The following is a 25,576-nucleotide window of genomic DNA, read 5'->3' as shown; positions in this document are numbered from 1 at the left end:
TAACTTGGCAGTTGCCTGGTCAATGGGCTATCCACAAGATGACATCTGTACCCGCCAAAGATTATTTGTGAGGGAAAAGACAAATGACTCTCCAACACCACCTAACAACCCACAGACTCAACAATCTAGCCCAGTGTTTCCCAACCTTTTTTCCAGACATACCCCCCACAGTCCTGTCAGATGAACTCAAGTATCCCTTCATCAACACCACCAATCAACTCCAAATGTGCTAATTCCATTGATTGTAAACTGGAAGTTATTTAACACAGCTTGGTAAATGTCTGTGTCGAGTTTGTAATGTAGGCTTTCTGTTGAAACTTTCCCAGAGATTACTCAAGTGATGTATCTTGAATGATTTTCTATGTCTTGAGCCACAGAAGACATAGACATAGACATAAAAGGTTACTCCATTGAATACGTATCATTTTCTATATTATTGCAACATACTGGAGAGACTAATCAGGACTTTTTCCTACAGCAGAAAATTTGAAATACAGAAATGCAATATGAAGTTAATTTTAAATTGAGCTGTCTAAGCACTCATTTGATACTGACCAGCAGTACAGTTATTCTTGCTGTGCAACATTAAATTTGACATTTAGTTTCCTTGGGGACAGATTTACCACCACGTAAAAAGGCTTGTACTGTATTGCCAGAAGCTGCCTGTACACATGTAACAAACTGTGTCTACAGTTTTATTTTTGGTTTGGAAAGCTCTCTCTAGATTGAAACCCCCAACGGCTATTCTGTGTTCAATAGTGATGCTCTCTTCCCGTAACTTTTGTTCATTACATTCAAACGTTCATCTGGTCCAATTAGATTTGATAACAGCACACTGGCTTCTGGTCAGTTTTAATTCATTTGCTGCCATCTCTTATAATTACGCCTTGCATTAACCATGCCTCCCAAAAGAGTCTCCCTTCCTCTTCCACCACCTCATCTGCACAGGAAGCATTTGGTACTCTTCAAAGTCTGCCTCAGACCCCGCTCTCCATTCACAAGCACTTTCAAATGAGATCAGAGCATTTGAGGTTTAGATTCTTCGTGATATTAACTTTGCTGCTTCACCCGACCCTCCCCCCTCACCACAACTCCAGTGGTGGATCCCTAAGTGGGGAGTTGCCTCCGGGCGACGGAATCCATGCACGGCCCAAATTAAATTCTTGTGCCGCAGATGACTTTGCTGACCTTCTGGCTTCCGGAGTTCAGTGGAAATGATTGCAGAATGCGGAGAGTGATAATTAACCACCTTCAAAGTACCCTGCTATCCACAAACCCTGTGCAAATCATGAAAGGAACACGACATCTCTTTGGACCTGTGTGGCTTAATCTCCTTAAGACTCTCCAAAGAGGGGATGGGTTCTTTTTTTTCAGTATTTCTCTTCAGAGTATTTGCCTGAGATTAGAAGATATGTCTTGTGTTTTATAGAGGACAATCCCTGACAGTGGCAGGCTTTACTATCACGCCTATCTTTTTTTATTGGGATGGAACTGACATAAAATCTACCTGAAACTCCTTGCCCCATAATGAAATGAGCTTTAAATATATTGATTGTATCTGATATGTGTTTACGACCTGTGGAGACACATATACGTCCTGAATATTTATGTACTATAATCATCCATTTTACCATTGGGTGATTTAAACCATACACCAACCTGAGAGTGCGCTCAGGAAACTAACACCACTATCAACAATAACCATTGCTGTATAGGGGGTTTGGGAACAACTGAAAGCACCGTAACTGTCTGGGGGGAAAGGAAATAGGAGACAACTGGTCTCTCAGTGGAAGTCATTTAAATGAATACCTTATTGCTTGTGAGCTAGCTTTTCAATAAGTATATCTTACACAAGCAACATGTAATTCACGTGTGCTTCTTTGTTTATAATCTTCCCCTCTGGATATTCCCCTCTCATATTTGTAGTAACTCTCTTGATAAATAGGGAATATAGAAAGTGTTAATTCATACGATCTCCCTTTACCGTATCAAAGAACATTGACGTTATTTGAATGTTCTATGCGACTCTGTATATAAAGTAGTGTTCAATGTTTTCCCATGACTTTTAATTCCTGGAAAGAAAAAAATAATAAAATAATATATATATATATATATATATATATATATATATATATATATATATATATATATATATTTATTTATGTGACCTTATGACCATATTTGTTGCGCTGACCTGAGGTCATCACTGTGTGTCGAGGCAGCAATGGAAAATGTCTTTTGGTTGGAGGCACAGCAGCAATGTTGTTGGAAGTTCAGCTGTAACGGTAGGGGCGATCGTATGAACAATATTCTACCTGTTGAACACACGTCTGCGCTGTGATTTGGGGATGGACGTGCCAATGTGTGATTAAGCCAACTTCATTGACAGCTTGCGCCCTCTGAATGTACTTTTTCAGAGCAAAAGGATTTCGATTTTTGAGAGAATTCCTGGCATTTAATAACACAATCGGATTAAAATGTCCGATATTCTACCCTAATATTAAGGACATCCTTCTGGCTGTGCTGATAAATTTGTGGTGGTCCTTTCTTAGAGTGGATTTAAGGATCAGACGTGAAGACTGTCTTTGTACCATTTACAGCTGGTGTTAACATGCAATTTTCATTCCAATTAGTCATTTGGATAACATCTGAACACGAGCCTTTATTCACACATGGGGAACCCTGAATCTCGACCAAGTTGGATTTAAAGTTTCTGGAAATGTGGCTTGAAAAACTAAAAATACTGTGGGTGGGTTGCTGTTTTTCAAGACACTATAGGCCAGGCAGTAGCAAAATATATTTTAGCCACCTAAAAAAAGACCCCAAAAAATCAGTTTAAGTGTATACAATATCTAAAATATTTTTATTGCTTTACTTTGCAGCCATTTCTGACAGGAAACGGACTATTGAAATATTTACAGTCTCCATGGGCTTTAAGACTTTTTAATACCACACAGAATCCAAATTAACATCTGTTTCAAAGTCATACTGGTCAAAGTATGAAAGTGTGATGGAAAACCAGTAGGGAACATATTGCCTACAATTTTTTTCTATTATAAACTTTTTATTGCTACTTCCCAGTGTATCCCATGATACAATTACTTAATATAAGGGGCAAGAACTAGATGAATATATTAACCCATTCTGTTTTTACACAACACTTGCCCGTTGTGAAACAGGGAGATTTCTAGCCACTGTATGCTAACTGAAACAAAAAAACTAATGCAAAAAAATGAAAACAGCTTCCAAAGCACAATATGCAATGTCACAACTATCCTACTTTATGTAGGTATAGGTGTATAGGTGTTTAACATCTCCCAAAGGCCTGAACATTGATACAGAAGCTAAACTAACATTACTGCTTATGGCAGGCAAGAGCTTTAAGAGATTTGAGACTTTTGCCTGTTAAATTTAATACTTTCTAACTTTCTTTTTTGAGTGAAATAAATTCAGTGCTTTAAGATTTTTCAAGACTTGCACATACCCTAGTGTTATTAATCAGCTTGCTTGTTATTGTGACTCAGCCTGTCATCGAATTTCGACATGCAAACTCAGCAGGTGGAGCTGGTAGACTGAATTTGCATGTTTCTCCTTATCTAGAGCTAAGTTTCATACACAGATTGCATGTTAATTCCAGGTGTGAATGAGGTTCATATCTACCTATCCTTATATCTTAATCCACATCAACACATCTAATGTAGAATAAAAAAAACAGCTGCCACTTGAGACTATTTCACCAAAAGCAGTTGAGGACCTGAAACTATCATGGATATCACCACAGTGGGAGCCCAAACCCTGCCAAACAGTTTTCCCTGCTGAGATACAAATGGCACAACAATGTTCCACATGCTCCGCTTTAGAAACAGCTTGTGTGTTTACCTGAACGTGGCCTTGAGGATCTGTCCGGAGGTGCTCTCTCTGGTGTGGTTGTTGTATCCGTAGAAGAGGTCTCCGAACACAGTCTGGTTAGCGGGGATGTCCACCGTTTCCACACAGTCTATTCCCTCGATGCAGGCCTCGGACAGCGGCAGGCATGACCTCCCATCTGGACCCCGCTTGTAGTCCTCGATACACCTAAAGTGACAGGGGTTTAAGTCATTTAAGTTAATCATATATTTCCTTGTGTCAACCTCCCTTCCTGAGAACTGTGATATGAGTTTACTTATTGTTCCTTTGTCTGTTAATTTGCTTGTTTCTGTGTCCCTGCTATCGCATTTCCTGAATTCCTTTTACCGTGGTTCTTAAGGGTGAGAGAATAATTAGTATGCAGAGAGAAAAACGAGAATTTTAAGGTTAAAGTTAATTATGTTTATAGTTTTGTTAAATAACGGGTGCTGATTAGACTGCCAATTGAAAAACTGTTAAGCTGTCATTTAAACAGTCAGCCATATGACAAGAAAGTTGCTTTCTCTGCGAGTTTAAAATGATTATGGAGGATCACATAGCAGATAAAAGGATCAATAAGATGCTGTCTCTGATCTGCACGGCAAAATTTTATTTGGGCTTGGCACCTGCTCTGACCCATCGACCGCAGCGTGAGTGCTCAGACTCTGATCTGAATTTTAACTTGGCACCTTCTGGGATTTTAGAAAGTATTACCGTTTTTGGTGCAAAATAAAAATTAACGAGAGCCATCATTAGTTGTCCTTCGTGCTTACGTGGCCAAGTCTTTCTTCAAGAAAAGTTTTTTAATACCTTTTTTATACACTTTATGATGCCCTTTTTGATCTATTTGAGAGTGAAAGTTAATGTTGTGATCTGGCTCTGTTTAATGACCACTGCAGTTTGATTTATTTTTTTGACACTGGACAAAGATTACAACATGAGAGTTTCAACACGAAAAAGTGGAATGAATACCGATGCCTGAGTGGGCATGCAGACAGGTTGTTTTAACTGCAGAAATGTTCAACCATCAGTAGGGTTGAGCGAACATTTTTACATTCAAACTCTAAATTTTTAAATCCCATGATTACATGATTAGCAATAAGTTATGACAAATGATAGTTTAATCGGCGGCTGTTGGTTTCATCAGCTACAGGGACAACTGTTGCTGGTAAATGAAAATGTGTTAGTTTGAGAGAAAAAAATAAAGAAACTCTTTGCTGTTGTCTGGTTAATATGCTCACTTTCTCCAGCCGATATCTGTATTATGTACAATCAGCCAAAGATGGTTTCTTAAAAAAAGAAATACCAGTCTGTAACCTTTTTGATGTTTGAGATTAGAAGGAGTGGGCTGTATCTTTCTGCTGTTGGAAAACACCGGCACAGTGGCCAGTCTTTTTCCTGGTGATTGCCTCAAACTTGTAGCTCAGTAGTTGTTGTAGCAGTTGTAGCAATTTCTGTTAAACCTTTAAGCACATGATATCTTGTTTTATGCCAATGCTTTCATCATCTGAAAAGTCCTAAATCTGAACATTATCAATATTATATACATTTTTATTTTTATTTTTACTTGATAGAACAGATGAAGATAGTTAGGAAAGGGGGGAGAGAGAGAGACAACATTCAGCAAAGGGCCGTAGGTTGGAATTGAACCTGGGCCACTGCAGTAAGGACTTATTTTTGTAAAACTTTTGCCTTTATTAGATAAGACAGCCGTAGATAGACTGGAAAGGGGGTAGAGAGAGAGAGAGGCGATGACACGCAGCAAAGGGCCACAGGTCAGCTCAGCCTTGGCACAGGGGGGGCCAGCTCCACCAGGCGAGCTATCAGGGCATCCCAAATCTGAACCTTTAAACCCCATTTGTTACGCTTCAAGTCCATTCTTTTCTATTTAACGTGCGTAACTGACCTACCCTCAATACTGTGCCTGAATGCATCTTGTGGAGGACTGAAGCTGCTGCTCCGCCAGTGAGCTTATAACGCTACTTTGGCTCACGCAGCAACAGTACAGAGCAGAAAACAGGATCATTAGGAGTCAGTCTGATGTTAAAACTTTGTCAAATGTGATTTAGCAAATACACGAATACCACAAGCGGACAATTATGCATCCTTATCAGTAAATATGCAACTTTTCAATGTCCTGATTAGAACTGAATAGTTTTGCATGACGTTGATTATACCACTAATCTAATATCCTAGTAAAATTGGAATAAATTGAACAATTTTTCTGTAGAAATCTAGCTAAATTCATTTGTGAAAATGCTTGGTTCAGACTTATTTCCTTTGAAAGGTCCAGTGTGACAACATTTAGAGTGTCTATTGGTAGAAATTAAATATAATATTCATAGATATGTTTTCATTCGTGTATAAATCACATGAAAAAGGCAATCATTGTGTACTTGTTACCTTAAAATTAGAGGATGCATTTATTTATGGAGAGAATTTTGTTCCTTTAGTATTCAATCAAATAGAATAGATTTGAAACCAAAAAAGAGATTTGAGAGCAAAAATGAGTAAGTGGCAATCAAAAAAATTTTTGGGGAGATCGAAACAGAACAGGTTGCAATTGAAAAAAAATATGAGAGAACATATTTCTTCAACTTCAATCCAAACTTATGTTTGTAAGTAAAAACATGCACTTGATGGGCGGGGCCTACGCTGGTGGATGAGAGAAGAGTTTCTATTGGTTGGTTGGACCTGGCTATGTCTTCCGCATTACACCCACTTCTCCCTTGTGCTGTGCTGCTTGGAGGTAGCCTGTTGCTCTTGAAACGTTTCCCATAAGTAATGAATTGCGCTGTATATCGTTGGCTACAGCCTGCCGTACATTCACAACAACAACAACAACAACACAAATAATGAATTATAATGCCCTGCTGCTGCAAGCACACTGATTAGCAGCAACATGGTTGTCTCTGCTAGTCACGGCCTGAGCAGAGTGGCCTAATGAGTGAGTGAATTACAGGGAGGCGTATACAACGTAGGGCTGTGATTGAAACATTTCGTGTTGCATGGTACTCGCGGTGCCAAAACGTCACGGTTCCTACACAACAGTACTACTATGGATTATTAAACTACCGCTGAACGCCGTGCCAGTTTCCACTGTGTAGCGGGCTGCCGCTACTCCTCCCGGCTCCCGTTCTCTACAGCTGTTCTAATGTCAACAAACACACGTGGCGAATAATTAAAATCACAGGACATGTCTTTTGGTCTGATTATACAGATCAGTGGTGCTGAAATTTACGTTTCTCTTCTAGAAACCTAGCCTGCACATTCTACATCTCTGAGGTCAAAAGCATCTTTCAGTGTCATTTAAGTCGGACCGTCTGACGCAGCTGCTCCTGTATAGATCAGTAATGCTAGCTGGTTAGAAATATGTGCGTGAATTTGTTAAAAAAAAATTTATTGCCATTTACTCATTTTTGCTCTCAAATCTCTTTTTTGGTTTCAAATCTATTCTATTTGATTGAATAATAAGGGAACAAAATTCTCTCCATACTTATTTATCTCCAGCGGAGTCCGCCATGTTGAACCAGCATGTTTCTATAATAGCCCAGAATGGACAAACCAAACACTGACTCTAGATGGGGCTTTTTGCACCACTGTAGTTTCTCCTACACACTTGGAAGGCTGAGCTGTATTCAGCTGGTTGCAATCTGCATTTCACTGGCTGAATCCTACACACTGGTCCTTAAATACTATGTAGACACAAATACGGTAGTTTGAATTAGAAACAACAGTATTTGTAGTTTAATTTTATACCTGCTCTGTTTGAAAAGTGTCCTGAGGTACCTTCTGTGATCAATTGTCACTATACAAATAAAATGTAATTGAAAACAATTTAAATTTCAATCATAATCTAAATACTGGTGATAAAGATGTTCCTCAAATTGTTCAGTTCTAACAATAACATCAGTTACCTTATGATAAACATGAGTACTGACTCATTTTTATTTCTTATACTGCAATAGGGGACATGCTGCGGTACAAATGCAAATGTGGCAAAAGAGCTTTTAAGAGTGACTGTATAAACATACAGCATAAACATAGAGAGTTAAACCATGTGAATGAACGGCTGTTCAGAGATATGGTCTACTACATTTTCACTGGGTTCAAAATATGCATACCTCAAACCTCACAACTCATCAGTGTAGAATCAGCTAAATCAATTCTACTCAACTGGAAAGAAATCCTCCATCTCAAAAAAAGAGTTAGAATCCAAACACAGAGAGTCCTCTCAAGACTCTTTCATATTGATGATGTTTTGACATCTCGGTGTATAATATACTCTGTGAAATGAATCAAAGGCAGACAGAGCAGAGGGAGAAAAATGGGGATGGGGCGTTAAAAGAGAGAAAGATAATCTGTCAGGGATTTACACTGAGAGAAGCTCTCTCCTGGATGCCAAATGTCGCAAAGCTAATGCCAGTCTCTAGTGGGCCCAGTGGAGGATTAGCCACATCTGCACTGTGGAAGGAGACGACAACAAAATGCTGTCACTGAGAATTAGACGTAAAGATGACAGCAAGAGAGAACAGCTGGATTTGTTCAATTAAAACCTGTTGTTTATGGGATCTGGTGATGTTTTCACAGTGGAGATAGCAGTGTAGGTGCAGATTGCAACTCTGTCAGTTCACCCTATCTAGAGCCAGTGTTTGGTTTGTCCATTCTGGGCGACTGTAGAAACATGATGCTTCAACATGGCGGAGTCAGTGGAAGGCAACCGGCATCTGTAGATATAAACAGCTCATTCTAAGGTAACAAAAACATAACCATTCCTATATTAAGGTGATTATACACTAATGAAAACATCCCTTTGAATATTTCTGCCAATAGGTCATCCTAAATGTTACACACTGGACCTTTATAGAAACCGGACCTTGGCACATTTATACAGTACAGAGTCGTGCACGCTGGTGATTACACCACTGTATGGCTAGTAAGCGACAGAAAATATAAACAATGTTTGCTTTTAGACAACCTTTACATTAAAGCTTTTCATACCACGCAGCTATTTTCAGTATTCTGGCTTAATAGAGCTCTGCTGAGATTGAAGTTAAGTGGCACAGTGATGGAATTTATGTGAGCCCATCACACTCCAACAATACCAGGTGCAACATAACAAACAGGAGGATGAAGATGATGTCAATCAATCAGTCTGTACTCGTCCTCATAGTCCTGAGAAGAGGTCTGATCCGTCTTATAAGTGAAAACACCTTTAGGGTTGTACTTTTTGGTTTTAGTTTTTATAAGGCAGTTTTTCAGTTGCCATGGCGCCGCCGTGGGTGGCAGCACTTTCAGCAGCTCCGAGTGTGCAGTGATCTTTTTTTCCTTTTTTGTTGTTGTTATTGATGTTTGTTTTTGCTTTTTTTTATATTCGCATTTGTGCCTTGTCACATCTGTTCAACTTCTATCCGATAGATATGGATATTTATTTACCCAAACTTGTTTATTCGAGAAACCAACTTCTCACGCTGAAGACAAAGTCCTGGGCCGGTGTGGTTTCCAAGTTACCTGACGAGGTAAGGAGACCCTATCGTGGCTGCAGAGGCCGCACAAAGCTAAAGGCCAAGCGACTGGCGAAGAAGTGGCGATGTAAACCCTCTGTACCGTCGGTGATCATGGGAAATGTAAACTCACTGCCGAATAAGATCGACGAACTGGCTGTGCTGGTGAAAAACGTTAAAATCTACAGGGAGAGCAGTTTGCTGTGCTTCACTGAAACGTGGCTAACGGCTAACGTCCTGGACATTAACGTTGAGCTACCATGCTTCAGCACAGTCAGGTCCGACAGAGACACTAATGCCTGTGGGAAGCAGAAAGGAGGTGGACTAGCTGTATACGTGAACACAAGGTGGTGTAACCCTGGGCATGTGAACATCAAGATTTCCATCTGCAACAGGGACGTTGAGCTGCTTGCCGTAGGGTTGTGACCCCTCTACTTGCCCAGAGAGTTTGGACACGCCATTGTGGTTATTGTTTACATCCCACCACGTGCCGACGCAGTAGTTGCGTATGACGTCATCCACTCCGCTGTAGCAGGACCACAAACACAGCACCCCGAGGCTCTGGTGTTAAACTCTGGGGACTTTAATCACGTGACTATGGACACAACACTACCTGCTCTCTTCTAGTATGTGGACTGTTACACCAGGGGAAATAAGACTATTGACCTACTGTATGCAAACGTTAAGGACGCATACAGCGCCACCCCTCTGCCTGCACTGGGGAAAGCTGATCACAACCTGATTCTGCTTCAGCCTCACTACAAACCAAGAGTGAGGAGACAACCCACAACAATGCGCTCATTCAGGAAGTGGTCTTTTGATGCAGAGCAGGCTCTAAGAGACTGCTTTGGTAGTACGGACTGGGATGTACTGCAGGGTTCGCACTGTGAGGACACAGAAGAGGCTGTTGACTGTACTACTGACTGCATCAACTTCTGTATGGATGTTGTTGTTCCTGTAAGAACTGTGCGCTGCTATTCAAACAACAAGCCCTGGATTACAAGTCACGTCAAGGGCCTTCTTAACCAGAAGAAGAGGGCCTTTAAAGACGGAGCTTAGGCGCGTACAGGGGGGGACTCAGAGTCCAGCTCAGGTAAGCGAAGGAGCAGTACAGAAGGAAGCTGGAGCAGAAACTGCAGAACAACAGCATGAAGGAGGTGTGGGATGGGATGAAGATGGTTTGACCACCCCATGCCATTCACATCTCAGTTCACCATACCCCCTTCTGCTGCTGTCTCTCTCTCACTCCCCTCAGGAGCCACAGAGGAGCTGGTTGTCCCGCCCACTATTACGGCAGCCCAGGTGTGTGGAGAGCTGAGGAGGCTTCGTCCCAGCAAAGCAGCAGATCCAGATGGAGTATCCCCTCGACTTCTGAAAGCCTGTGCGTTGGAGCTGGGACTCCGCCTACAGCACATTTTCAACCTGAGCCCTGAACAGGGGATGGTCCCTAGACAGTGGAAGACATCATGCATCATCCCAATCCCCAAGAGACCACATCCTGGTGAGCTAAATGACTTCAGACCGGTTGCCCTGACATCACATGTGATGAAGACCATGGAACAGCTGCCGCTACCTGAGGCCACAGGTCCGCCACGCCCTTGACCCACTGCAGTTTGCGTACCAGGAGAAGGTGGGAGTAGAGGATGCCATTGTGTACTTGGTGCACAGATTCCTTTCTCACCTGGACAGGGGAAACGGTGCTGTGAGAATTACATTTCTGGACTTCAATACCATCCAGCCTGCAATACAAACTAGCTGACATGGGAGTAGACTCACATCTGGTGGCATGGATAATGGACTACCTAACAGACAGACCCCAGTATGTGCGACTGAGGGACTGCAGGTCTGACACTGTGGTCAGTAGCACAGGAGCGCCACAAGGGACCCTGCTCTCTCCGGTCCTGTTCACCCTGTACACGTCAGACTTCAAATACAACTCGGAGTCCTGTCACGTGCAAAGGTTCGCCGACGACTTTGTCACATGGTGTGACTCCAACCACCTGTGCCTCAACACCACCAAGACCAAGGAGATGGTGGTGGACCTCAGAAGGCCCAGGGCTCACCCGGAACCTGTGACCCTTAACGGTGACCGTGTGGAGTTGGTACAGACTTACAAATACCTGGGAGTACACCTGGATGATAGGCTGGACTGGACTGCCAACACAGATGCCCTGTGCAGAAGACGTCAGAGCCGGTTATACTCCCTCAGAAGGCTGGCGTCCTTCAACATCTGCAAAAAACTGCTGCAGGTGTTCTATCAGACTGTTGTGGCAAGCGCCCTCTTCTATGCAGTAGTGTGCTGGGGAGGCAGCATTAAGAAGAAGGACGCCTCCCGTCTGGACAAACTAGTGCGGAAGGCGGGACAGACTGACATCTGTGGCAGAGCGACGGCGCTGAACAGGCTCCTGTCAATCATGGACAATCCACTGCATCCACTGCACAGCACCATCTACAGGCAGAGGAGCAGCTTCAGCGACAGGCTGCTGTCACAGTCCTGCTCCACTGAAAGACTGAGGAGATCGTTCCTCCCCCACGCCATGAGGCTCTTCAACTCCACCCAGGGGAGGAAAACCGAAAAGCTCTAAACTCCAATATGTCTGCCCTGTATCAAACTATACCACCTGATGCAGTGCACCCTGCATTATGTGACCACCTACTTATGCACTTTAGGCCTATCAAACACTGGATTTGACCATGCCCCTTAGGACACTAACCCAATGCTCGTTATTTTGCTATTTATTCTATTTTATTTTATTAGTTCTTTTGCATTTGACCTCCTGTCTGTGGATACTGCTGGAAACTGTGAATTTCCCCTTGGGGATGAATAAAGTATCTATCTATCTATCATCTATCTGTATACCAAATATAACCATAATCTAATGTAAACCTTTTAACTGTAGTAATGGGCCTGTTTTTACTGTAGACATTTTGACATGTCACAACAGGAAAAGCAGAGGTGTAAATAATATTACATTCCTGCCCCACTTTTCAATATTTATGTCATCAGGTAAAAACATTAAACATGTTCTTGCATAATATTAATGACAAGTGTGCTGGTTCAAAACCAGTAATATCTGAAGGAACTGGAAATTCTGAGAATGTTATGACCAGTAGGCTTTTTATAGACAATATAGCAATATAAGCTGGCGTAAACAAGCTGCCATTACTGCAGTGGCATCTCACTTGACTCATCTTTCATAATGCTATTACGTGTATGCAAAGGGTTCACTTTCTTCAGCCCTTTTGTTCAGCTTTAACAACAAAACACAACCAAAGGAGATAGGTAGAAGCTGCTTAAAAAAGGATCATCAAAATATATATGTGAGCCCTTACTGTCAATCTTACCTGCTCATTTCCAAAACTACACTTATTTGGCAGTGTTGTTATTGGCTGCTTAACTAAAAACTGCACCAAGAAATCCCAGATATTCATCTATCTCCATAAAATGCTGATGAAGCAACTCTCTTTAAAGGGTTCCTGGCTGCAAAGAATCTGACTTATAACCACTTTTGTTTATGTTGGTGTTTATGTATTTCACTTGCTTACAAGGCAATAAATCATGGAGAGAACATTTATTGGCAGATAATCATATCCTAGCATATCCCAGTGTGAAAACTAATGCTGGCTAGGGCTTAGTTGCTGCAAGGAACTTGGATCCTGTGGAGGTCAGGCAAAAGTAGTAAAGTTAATGTAATTTCCCCCCAAAGATTGTGTCATAACCAATTAAAAAAAAGGAATATCTGTGTAAAGACTACACTTATTGTCAGATTATTGTTGTTGTGGGCACAATGTGGCAGAGGTGGTGGTAGATTGTTGATTGTGAACAGTCAGGTTTTTTCCCTGTTTTCAAAAGGCAGTAAAGGTAAAATCGGCTTGTCTGTGCCACTGGAGTAAAATATTAAAACACATATTCTTCAGCTTTGAACCTGAAGATTAAACTTAAACTCCTTGTCTTACGTGTAAGGAAAGGAAAAAATAAATCCTATGAACATGGTGCAGTACTAACCTGAACTTTGTAAAAGTGTCCTGTAAAGTCAACTTTTAAATTTTTTTCTAAAATGTATGTATTAAAATATGTCAGCTGAGAATTTCAGCCAGTACTCTGTGTTTTAAAGCTTCTGCCCAAAACATGCCAAGTATTCAATGTTTCATCAGGGGTGTATACTTGTCAAGGCCTCTGCAGCAAAGACTAGGGAAAATTATTCAGACTTTATTTCAGGTTTTACAGACTTTTTATTTATCTGTCGTCATGGTGGAATTCTAATCAAAACTTTAGATTGGAAAATATACCTGTAGCTGCCGGCAACAGCATACAGAGCTAACTGGTTTAAACCCGGCCCATCAGTAAACAATTGGCAGTTGTAAAGGGTCACTATTTTACAACTAATCATGGTCTGACAACATCCTCCATCATGATCTCATTATAGGGGCAACTTAAAGTTTGTTGCCCACGCTGCACAGTGAGCAACTCACTGTCAGTTATCCTCCATGAAGGAGAAGCCTGATACAAAGAAATACAGTCAGCCGTCCACACCCACCCACCTCTTCCAAAAACATTCCACTAAGTCATTGTACCTGCCAGCAGGGATGCTGGAAATCAGTCAGAGTTGGGGGAGCTGAGGGAAAGTCAGTCTATATAATGCTGGGCAACAGACATGGTTTTTGCATCAATTTGAATAGCCAGGATCATTTATATCTAATAGTTATTATTGAAAACATTTTAATAATAATGCATACCATATTAATTTGTTGACAGGCAAACCAGTCAAATGAGTAGGTGAGTTAGTTAGACTAAGACTAATATTTATCACATGGTACATAATACATGGGAATTAAACACAGTTTCATCATGAGTGATGTATATGTAATTGGTACATTCTAGTAGTTCCAGAGTGAATTGGCCATCAAGCCCAAAGTTAGTGGCAATAACCCTGAAATTGACTTTCATTAGTTTTTTTCCTTGAATTTGTCTCCATCAGAATGTTGGCTGTAATGTGTTCATAATATACATGTAGGGAATGTGTATATTGTATTGCTTTCTGTTTGGTCCATCCTGCACCAAATCTGTCTGTGTGTGTTTCTGTGCTATTCCTGGACATTACTTGTAGTTGTACAATAAAGAGACTCTTTTGAAAACTGTGGACAATTATACTTTCAAGAAATTAAACACCACACAGTGGAAATTGAGAAAATGATTACTCTTGCCATTAACTGTGACACCTCCATTGATATTTGTTATAAAAAAAACACGCTTGAGCAGGCTAGCTGTCCTACTTTCATGTCAGTGGTTGCAGTTATGAGAATATTTTGACCCGACTCCAAAACACTTTGAATGGCTTGTCAAGTGTTCTGTAGTCAAGATACCGTCCAGTATTAATATAATGATATAAGCAGTGAAATTGGAATGTCACTATGCAAAGCTCAAAAAACATTTACAACATTATCAGAGTTACGAAACAAGATAATTATATTAATTAAAACTACAAAAACAGTGAATCTGTTCTTTTCTTACCCACAGAACATCTGGATGTTGTACAGTGTTGGGTCATCCTCTAGAGGAGCCAGCTGCTGGAGACACAGCTGCTCACATCCTCCATTGAAACCGTCAGAGCAGTCGATGCCGATGTGGTGGTCGTAGCACCCGGTCCCATCCTTCATAGGACTCAACCCTGGAGGGCACTGTGTGAGGAATATGTGTTTTTAGATGACTAATGTCAGCAATTACAGCTTTTTACTTCATTTAGGGAGACATTCTTAGAGCTGCCTAAACTGTGCGAAGCTGCCACATTAACGCCGCTCCCAGATGGGACAGGTAAACAGACCCGATAACATCTGTGCCACAGAATGTAAACAGTCAGATTTCTGTTCCCATTAGTGCAGCCTGTGTGAGCACTGAGCTTAGTCTGTAAAAGCTACACATGGCAAGATGGTTCAACAGAACAGTGCAACAGAAGGAGCAATGGTACAGGCTGTTCTTGCAGGTGAGACAAATGCACAGGAAGTGAAAAACAAATTGTCTGCAATCCAAAAGTTGCTTATAATTACGAAAACAAGTCAATTAATCAATAAGACAGACAGAATATATATATATATATATATATATATATATATATATATATATCATAAACAATAAGTGTGATAATCCATTAATCATTTAAGTCATTTATCAATTAAGCAAGGCTGGTTTCAGATTCTCAAAATGTGAGGACTTGTTTTTCTCACATATAATTGTAGATGTAATATATTTGGGTTTTATACTGTAGGTCCATATTGTATACCCAATATTTGGCTTTGGAAAATTTGGAAAATTGTGCACTAAAGTTTAGAGGATTCATCAATGGTAATCTAAATGGTAAGTCAGTAAAGCCATAAAACAAAGCTAAAAAAACGAAAAACAAAAACAAAACACATGCAGTATGAGACAAAAAATGGCAGATTCAGAAAATGTGTAAAAATTGTTATTACCGTTCCATGTGTTGTGGTATTATGTCTTTCTGCAAGACTAATGCACTGCTCCTGCCCCAGCTTTACTCATTAAACATTCAGCCACAGTAGGTCAATTCTTTACTGCATAATCAATACTCAGTTTTCACAAAGGGAGTTTTGAAGTTTTATCTTGTATACATTAGAAAGAAAAGAGCTTTTGCATCGCACTGCCACTTGATTATTTACTGTGACACAGGGGATGACAAGAACAGTGATGAAATGGCAGACAACCAGTGTCATCTATAATGAAACCCTTTTAAAAAAGGATCCTTGTTCTGGCGAGGAGGATGAGGCAATACCGCAGGTTTAAATTTCAATTTCCATTCAATCCAGAGAGGACTGTCTTCACATTTGATGAGAAGAAGAGAAATGAAATACATTAGTTTTGCAATGTGTGAACCAGCAATGGGTGTCATAGATTAACTCCAAGAAATTAATAAAGAAGACTCTAAATGATGAAGGTTCCACAGAGCCATGGACAACATCTTAATTGAAATGCACTCTGTGCTGGGGTGAATTCACAAAAGAGCTGCGAGACCTGACTTCACCCCGGTTCCCTCCCTCAACAGTCTTGTTCAAGCAATTTTTTCAGAGACCTGTCAAGTCAAATTCACATTATGTTTTCTGTCAGCTATTACTTCAAAGGAAATTTTGATGGAGTGCATTTTAACAAGGCACCGGTACCTCCAGAACAACGACTCGGCAGCTGGTTTCCTCTAAGCACTGAGGGATCAGCAACTGCTTATTTTATTATTTAGGCCTACTATATTCATCAGAGGGTCCAGGTGGCTCATTTGGCTAATAAAGCCCCAATGCTTGTTGTGGATTCCAGTCTAATTTTTCTGGGAGGTATAGTACACATTGTTTTTCTGTTAAGCTCTAGTGAATGCTAGTAAAATCATGTCAATTAATCATACATTTTCAGTGGCCTAACTTAACTTCTGGAAGATGTCAACAACTTCTATGAAATGTCAATATGGTAAATGACAATACCAGGTCAGAGTTCACATTTTTTTTTCAACTTTGATCAAGTGGATGTGTTCAGTCAGTGTTCTTTAATTGAATTCATAATTTATCAGATTTTCAATAAATAAACAACTGTTTTTCTTAAAAGCCTGATTGAGAGCTTGACATGGCTTAAAGTTTAAGTCTCTAACCCCTTTAGTGTGGTAGTAAGAACACAAAAAGTTAAATCTGTTGAGAGAAGCACCAATTTCTCTCCATGCATAACTGATGACACTGCATTTTCGATTTCCTCGCCTCCTCATATACTTTTTAGGTTACATGAACAGAAGCTCATCAAAACATCTCCCAGAGGTTAAAAGAAATTTTGATAGTAAGTACTTTTGGCTTTACACAGAGCTAAGGGGAACTCTGGAGGGAGAACAGATGGATTTTAGATGATTCAAGTACTACAGTATATTGATGATAAAGTTAACAAAGACAAGGGTGACGAACGGAATTGGAATTGGCCAGTGAGCTAGTTCAGCCACCACAGTTTCCATTTGTTTGCTGATTTCAAGGAAAGGTAAGGAAAATGGACAAAATTAATGCTTAGGCAGAACTGATTGAATTACTGTAAATAGACCTTACTAGGAACTATGGTCAACAGGCTTACACTTGGCAACAAGAAGGCAGTCCCACCACTCAAAGAAATCCGAACAGCTAATGGAGAAGACAGGTCAAAGCGGGTAGTAGCTTTTCAGCCTGACAGTGACAAAATACTGACAGGCACGTCTAGACAGGAAAGTCTAGCAGGCTATGGCAAAGAGGCAGCACAGATTATCTGGCAAGGTATTGGGGCTAGATAGCAGATATACAGTGTGTATATGGGGGACTAGATAAGTAAATACCACTTTTATTATTGATTGTTGGGAGTTTTGGCAGCTTCCGGCCATGTGGCTGTGACAAATAGTATGCACTAATTACTACTTTGCAGACTAAGGGGGCACTGTCACTTCCATACATTCCCATTCGCTCAGGTGGTTGTGAATTCTCATTTGGCAACAGTTTGTATAACTACTTAACTGCATGAAAAGAAACCAATTGATCTAAGTAAGCCAGTATTACCAGGTAAATGTATAATTGTAATTCACTACTTTAACCCTAAAGATATGTGTTTAACAGTTGATTGTTCTTAAGTAATTGTATTTATATTCAACTTAAAGCTATTGCTTCAGTGAATGTGCTAAATGTGTCTAAAGTATAACTGCCTTGGTGTATATACCTGACAAAGTAAAGACCTTCAGACCAGCTATGTCTGTTGTAGCACTAGTGCAGAATGGGGACACATGTTGAATGAGTGGTCCTTGGTCTTGCTCCTTTGATAAACTGATATTGATTTTGTCACTCTGTGAGTGGCCGTTGTGACAAATGATTTATTACCTGTAATGCAACGAGCATGAGGCATTGAATCTCCTAACACATCTGTAGCTTAGAGTCTTTAAATCTATGGAACCCAGTGTAATCAATGGATGTGTGGATATGTGGTGCAGGCTGAGAGGAATTTGTATTGATGGGTCGCTGCACTGTAGCTTGCCAGCCACAGATAGCTCTAGTTATTGACTGCCATAATAGGCTTCCGACATGCCAGAATAGCGATAACTCTGGGCCATTTTCCAGCTGTCCGTAGGATAATAATCATTAAGAATATGCACCCGCCGGAGTCTTTGTCTGTGGATTGTTATCACTTGAGATTTCCACAAATCTGGTCTATAATCCTGGGTAAATCATTGATAATCCTCTGTATAAAACCACTCCCCAAGTGAGTAGTTCCCAAATCCTTCAAAATTTTATCTGATTAAAAACTTCTCCTGGTTGTTTTGTTTGGAGTGAGACTGTGGCCATGAAAGGTGGAATACTTTGACTCAGCATGACTGGCATAATGAGGAAATAATCCAGATTAAAAAGTTCTTAAAAGTCTTGAAAGGTAAATCTTAGGTGGAGGGAGTGAGTGCAGGTGCTTTCTAAAATCGGGCTTCTTGTTCACATAAAAAAATGTTATTTATGTAAATTCAGGTTATATCCTGAAATATAATCTAAAATTATATGATATCCATATGACATTTCTGAGCAAAAGATAATTAGGTCTCACTAGGAACTTAATGTCTAACAACATTTAACGACATTTGAAAAGGTTGATATGATTCAATCTGTCGACGTAACAAAAATATGAACTTTTAAATCTTGCTTACATTTCACACCATTCTACATTATTTAGAGTTCAAAAGCTCTCTGGGCTCTGAAAACGCTGCATCAACTTCAGATACACTATATGAATAAATCCACATACAATACTTTGCATTGAGGGTTCAAACTGACAGTGTGTTATGTAGCACAATTCAAAAAGCTTTAGGAGAAGAACTGTAGAGAAGTAGAGAACTGTGGTCAGACTGATACACAGTCGCTGACACCAGCAGAGTCCTTCATAGGTCTCAGCTGTGGACTTTCAACCTTTCAATCTCAGGTGCCACATTTACATTATGAAGCCTTTGAGCAACTGACAATGTTCTCAAAGGTAAGATGGTAAAAGAAAAGCCAATTTCCATAACTAAATCAGGTAGGTACTCTTCAGGTAGATACTAGTCCAATGTAAAAGCTAACAGCATATCTTAATAAAAGATAACTTAAACATAACCTAATCCTTGAAAAAATGCAGAGTCACTCAATCCCATGAATTAAACCTAACTCAAAAATGAATTGTTGAAGTAATAACTGTAATACATTACAAATGTTTTAGTGAACATAAATTTGTGCAGTATCTCAAATATTGGTGATGATATGATAAATATATAATTCCAGTTTGTTCCATTGATTCATTTTCATGAGTCATGACTGTATATCATCACAAAAATGTAAGGCTTAGGTTAGGCTAGGTTAGGATTTTTCCATTTTCAGTATATAAGTTTATAAATCATCATGTGCCCAAGTATGCATCCAAATAATTCTTAATGATCTCCAAAGTGTAAATATTTAATGTCAGTCACATAAAAAACAAGTAGACTAGAAGTGGCAGTTACAATTAGATTAGATGATCCACAGAAAATGAATTGGCACAACACAATGATCATAACTGATTCATTTTAAATAGTTTTTTGTAAGTCAGCTGTTTTGACAGAAGAAAACTGAGTAAATTCAACCTTAGTGGTAACATTTGTACAAGTCACCCAAGTTACCTTAACAAATACTTGTATTGCTTGCACCCAAATCAAATATTTTGAATGCTTAATTTGTTTGAGTAAATAAAATTAAATGGTTTCAGGCAGTCGGTTTTCCTTTGAGTTAAACTAACTAATTGGATTTTACAGTGTTTGTTGATGTATAGTACAGTTTTGGTTGACCCAGAAAAAAAGAAGAAGAAGAAAAGAAAAAGATTGACTCTATTGATCAGTATGTCCTAGTTAACCTCGTTAGAATCTGTAGTGAAAAGTGCCATAACCAGACAAATAACAAATTACTGAGGTATTGTGTGTGGCATTTAGAGTATATATCTGCAACTAACTGTAAACGGGCATATTTCATCTCCAAATGATGCACAGGTCACTAGTTAATGATCATCCACTGACACTAACAAAAGGGTATTTGAAGGCAAAGTAATCATCATTTATCTTAGATCATTTAATAACTGGACAGTGAGTGAGAGTGCTGTCTGCCCTGCTGTAGAAGAAGCTAGCAGTACACAGCCTGCTCTGGAAAACCCCTTGAACCACTATGCCTTTTAATCCTGTTTCTTAATGGAGATAAATTCCTGCAGTGCTTTTGAGGCTTAAGGGAATCAGTACTGTGCCATTGCCAAACAGTACCAAATCCCTGTGAGAGCAGTTGGATAAGCTATGCACTTTTCAATTTTGTCTGATAGGCAGATCGGTGTAGAACAATATTGAGGACTGAAACACTATGGAAATGCATTCAGTAGGAAAGTATTAATCGTTCTTGAAAGGGTCATAATCAAGATAATACAAAGGTTTTTCATTCATCATGTCTTTTTTTCTTTATTTTCGTGAATACACTTGTTTTGGTGTCACCTACTGTGAAGCTACATTCCAAGTAATATATTTACCTTTTATTTACCAATTTTTACATGTGTAGTATTTTAAAATGCTTTCAGTGACTTTATGCTGACATCTCTCTAGACTGTGTATATCTGCAGTGAAAAGGTCATATCAAAAGTAGCTTTAGGGTTTCAAGTGCATAGCAGGGCCTTATTATGTTTCCATGTGCCTGCGAGAATTCAGCTGTTTATGTTGTTGTTTTATTTCATTTAGAAGTTGGCCTGACCACAAAAGTGACAGCATTGGTTATTTGTTCAAATGCCTGAAGCAACTTTTACGTTGCCATGAAAAGGACCTCTGGAGGCTGTGCGAATAATGACTATTGTCTCTCAGAAACAAAGGGGAGGTAGAATGCCGTTGTTAAGGCCTATGATGCTTCAAGCAAACTCATGTGTAAAACCCATATAAAAGGTAAAAGGCCATGGTTCTTGAACCTGTTTCTGCTTCCCCTGAAGAAATCTATGTCACTTTCATGACTTTGTAGTTTCGACATGCTGAATAGGGCAAATGGGCAAAATAGTGCACATTTCAGATCTTTTTAAAGGCATTTATGGGGTTCTACACAGGTAATGTGATGGAAGAACATGTGTGAGGAATGAAAAAAGACTGAATGAAAGAGTTAAATTCCTATCCTGTATCTCAGTATCCTGAGAGACATTTGTCGCGTTGCACTTGGTTGTACATATGTTTAAACCCAGTTTACCTTTTCTTAGTTTAATCAAATCTTAACCCTACCTTTGGCAGATTAGAAAATGATGAGTCATTGAAGCCAGTCATATATGAATCATTTTTGTAACTGTCATTTGTAATGGCTTTGGAAGGAACTGACAAACAATGTCATCCAGCTGACAGGAGTGTCAGATCAGAAACGCTGATATCAGACATTATAGAAGGCAACACGATTTACAATCACAAATACAATCAGTCTGATATTCTGTAGGGGATATGGTTATGGTCATTCTTTGGACTAAAAAACAATTGCAGCTTTAAAGGTCCAGTTTGTAATATTCAGCAGGATCTAGGAAATGGAATATAATATTCATAGGTATGTTTTAATTTGTGTATAGTCACCTGAATATAGGAATTGTTGTGTTTCTGTTACCTTAGAATGAGCTGTTTTTATCTACAGAGCAGGTCCTGTTCGATGGAGTCCGCCATGTTGAAGAACCATGATTCTACAGTAGCCCAGAACGTACAAACACTGGCTTTAGATAGGGACTTTTGGATTATTTGCAAGTTTCAGGGCCATAGTAATTTCTCCTACACACTTGACAGCCTGTTCTCATTCCTGGGTTGTCAAAAACAGAATGATGTTCAGTTAGTTGCAATCTGCAACTTCACCGCTAGATGCCACTAAATCCCAAACACTGTTCCTTTAATTTAGTTTTTGACATTTACCACTTCATTACAGGATGAATGTTCAGTACAGTATTTCTCCAAGGCAACGCTTGTGCAACCATGTACAGTATATTAAGGCCATGTATAACTTCAAGCTATAATGAAACAGCCTGTTATGGTTCTATGCATAGCATTAAAATGCATATTGACAGATACACCAAATAAAGAACTGGGATGATATATTTGCCAGAAACTTAAAAGGTTTTTCCGCACTGCAGAGGGAGAAGCCCACAGGAGCGTTTGTGTCAAGTTCACAGAGAAACTTATCTATTCTGAGGAGGTCTATTAAATAAATCACATTTTGTAGCCTTAAACATTATTCCAACATTTTGACTTTCCTTTCATGTTTCCTAATAGACGATGTCTATTCCACAGAGCAGTGTGATGAGATAAGCAGCACGTGTCAAAGGTCAGCTTATCCCAGAGCACTCGGCTCCTTATTCCGGCCTCCTGCGGATGTTATGGTGAGTAAGTTCAGTGCAGAAAAACTTGGTCATTTAGTAACCCCTCTCACCCCCTTCACAGCTAAGTGCAAAAAGCACAACAGGGAGAGTGCCTGAGGTTGAATGGACACGCTGCAACTGAAGACCTTTTTAAAGAGAAATATCATGTTTTCTGACCCAAGGTCTTTTCATTTACTGACTGCTGGGGCTGATAGTGTACTGTTACTATCACAAAATCTGACACTTTTCATCTTAAACTTTTATAATCTAACAATCTGTGTTCAACTATTAACACATTCATTAATGTAAACTTTTATGGACTTAAAGAATGTGAGATTTTCAATTTGACCACATTAGTGGCAAAAAGTTTCTTTGCTAACTTAAAAAACAACAACCTTGTTACTGTGAGCAGAATTCCTAACAAAAGGAAGCTACATTTTACTTTTAAAAGGACAAGCATTATTTATACTGTGTGGCAAGTGTCTGCTGAAGTCCGAGTTAAGTTTGAAGTTTTGTGATCTAATGAGATGGTGTAGCTTTTTTCTGCTCTTTCCAGACACTCTTTGGTCTGAACCAATTTTTTTAACAAGATTATCTGAGGTTACAAAGTCAAAGCCAAATACAGGTCAGGAATAGCTATATTAGACACATAATAGCACTGGTGTGGAGTGACAAACAAGCAAAGGAATCTCACATCTGCACACTGCATAGCCAACACTGAACATGCATTTTTTGGGATAGTTTTCATGTTTGAAATGGCTCACAATAATGTGCACTATAACTTTTTTTACAGTTTACAATTCTCTAAATGAATACAAAGACAATTTTCAGCTCAGTTTGGAAGAGGGGCTTCAGCCTTGTTAAATTTATTATTAAGGCCAACATGTATAATTGAATTGTATTTTTACAGTTTTAGTTAATTTATAGTGTTACTCACAAAATACCACAATGTCAAATTCCACTACAACTCTGGGTGTGTTATTACAAAAGTAAGCAGAAGTGAGATTAAGAAAGTGCAAGGCCATGCTGGATTAATAATGTGCTAACCCTTCTTAAAACCATGCTTTGTTTTCTTCAAAGGTACTTATACTTCAGAATGAATGTTTTATTTCCATCTTTACTACAAAGAACACAGTGCTTTGATTGCTATCTAGTGTAATTTTAGGAAACAATTAAGTGTAAATTAAAACATAGGTAAACCCTCCTTCTTTTTACCTGAAAACTTGCGATAGTGTTGTTTTTTTTCTTCCTATCAAGCTGCAAACAACTTCCAGCAATGGGAAAGGGCAAGTAGGGTATCTTATACCTTATCCCAAATCTTATAGCTCACATAATAAATGTCTAAGTGAATATTTCAACCATGCAGGCCTTTCCTTGCAATACGCAGTGCAACTCAGTATAATAAGGTCTCCGCTGTCCTTGAAATGCCCTTCTGTCTCATACATGCAGGTTGCATGCCATCATTAGCCAGCATTTCCTTACAAATCCCACACCGATTCTATGGGCAGTGAGTCATTGCTGCCAGTCTAAGTAAACACAGCTTGAGGTACTGTTCATATGTCTAAAGTTTTGTTTAAGCTCCTGTTGTGTCAGGCTGTGATGCTCTCTGCATTAAAAAACACTTAATTGCCCTAACTGCCTCCATGAGCCGTGTGTCACATCCACATCCACTGCTGCTGCAAGTGGCCTAAATCAGCAGGCCAAACCACAATAACTATCCTTAAATTTTCTATAGAACCCTGGCATTACCCTGCCTCTTCCATTATGCAGTATTTTTGCCTTACGTCTCTCGCTCCACACCTCCCTTCAACTCTCCCACGACCTGCAGGGGAGGTGTGCCTCACTGAAAACCTCTGAGACAGAGCAGCCTCTATGTTGCCTGAGAGACAAAACATGGGGCAAAACAAGTACTGCTTCCTTTGCCCAATTGCTGTGAGCAAACAGTAATAATTGAAGATGACTCAAATGAGCATATCGACATTTTTATCACCTCCTCTCTTCTCTCATCTGGATTTTACCAGCGGGACAATCAGAGGGAACGGTTTATATGGATTTTACACAGTAAATCAAACTGAGACAAAAGCAGGATTTTGAAAAGTGCAGAGGACCTGCCATCTCCAGTGGAAATTACACCCTTGGTAGAACATAAAGAATAACTAACAAGTTCAATGTCTTTAATAGGGTAGACTCAACAACAGAATAGTGAAAACATAGTGTGGGCCATACTCTAGCTGACTCTTTACTTTCAATCACCTCCCATTGATCCTGCTTTGTACTGGCCAAGCTAGATCTATGTCTGTACCTGAACCATTTTACCTTCACAGTTACCCCGCAGTAGCTTTGTCTTGTGTTCCTCTTCTCTTTAAATATATATAACGTCCTATATTAAATGAAAACTACTTCATAAATATAAAACACACATTTCGTTAAACAATTTCCAAAAAGTGCATTCATTCATAACCCCAACAGTAACTGATCTTTGGGAGATGCTTTTATCAGCCCTCTGAGTCTAAACACACACTCACACATAAATCCAATGACCCGAGGAGAGAAAACATCAGTAGTGACAATCTAATATGCTCCTATTCCTCTTTAGGGCTGAGGTCTACCTATATCTCTGCCAGGTATTGACTCCACTCAACACTGCTTAGTGTCCCAAAATCTGATCCCAGTCAAGATTGTTTTTTGCTGCCTAAGGGGAACTATGCCAATGCGAAGTGGTGAGAAGAACTACTTTAGCCTGCAGCATACAGTATGGTGCTGTCCAGAATTATTATTAAAAACGCACCTGGCTGGTCAGAAAGGTATT

At 39.6% G+C, this 25,576-nt stretch overlaps 1 protein-coding gene across 8 annotated transcripts in view; it reads right to left on the bottom strand.

Moving 5' to 3' along the window:
• The window catches only part of astn1 (astrotactin 1), a 399,395-nt gene that overhangs the window by 216,107 nt on the left and 157,712 nt on the right, over window positions 1-25,576 (bottom strand). For all 8 annotated transcript variants that reach the window (XM_051402015.1, XM_051402098.1, XM_051402178.1 and 5 more), the window contains 2 exons: window positions 14,902-15,068; window positions 3,880-4,074 (listed from right to left, as the gene is read on the bottom strand). In XM_051402015.1, the coding sequence (XP_051257975.1) occupies window positions 3,880-4,074; window positions 14,902-15,068 (362 nt within the window). The remainder of the gene's footprint in view (window positions 1-3,879; window positions 4,075-14,901; window positions 15,069-25,576) is intronic.

This window comes from Dicentrarchus labrax, unplaced genomic scaffold, assembly GCF_905237075.1.
Source record: "Dicentrarchus labrax unplaced genomic scaffold, dlabrax2021, whole genome shotgun sequence".
Taxonomy (NCBI): Eukaryota; Metazoa; Chordata; class Actinopteri; family Moronidae; genus Dicentrarchus; species Dicentrarchus labrax.
The sequence above is the reverse complement of the archived record's forward strand: the minus strand, read 5'-3'. Positions and strand labels throughout refer to the sequence as shown.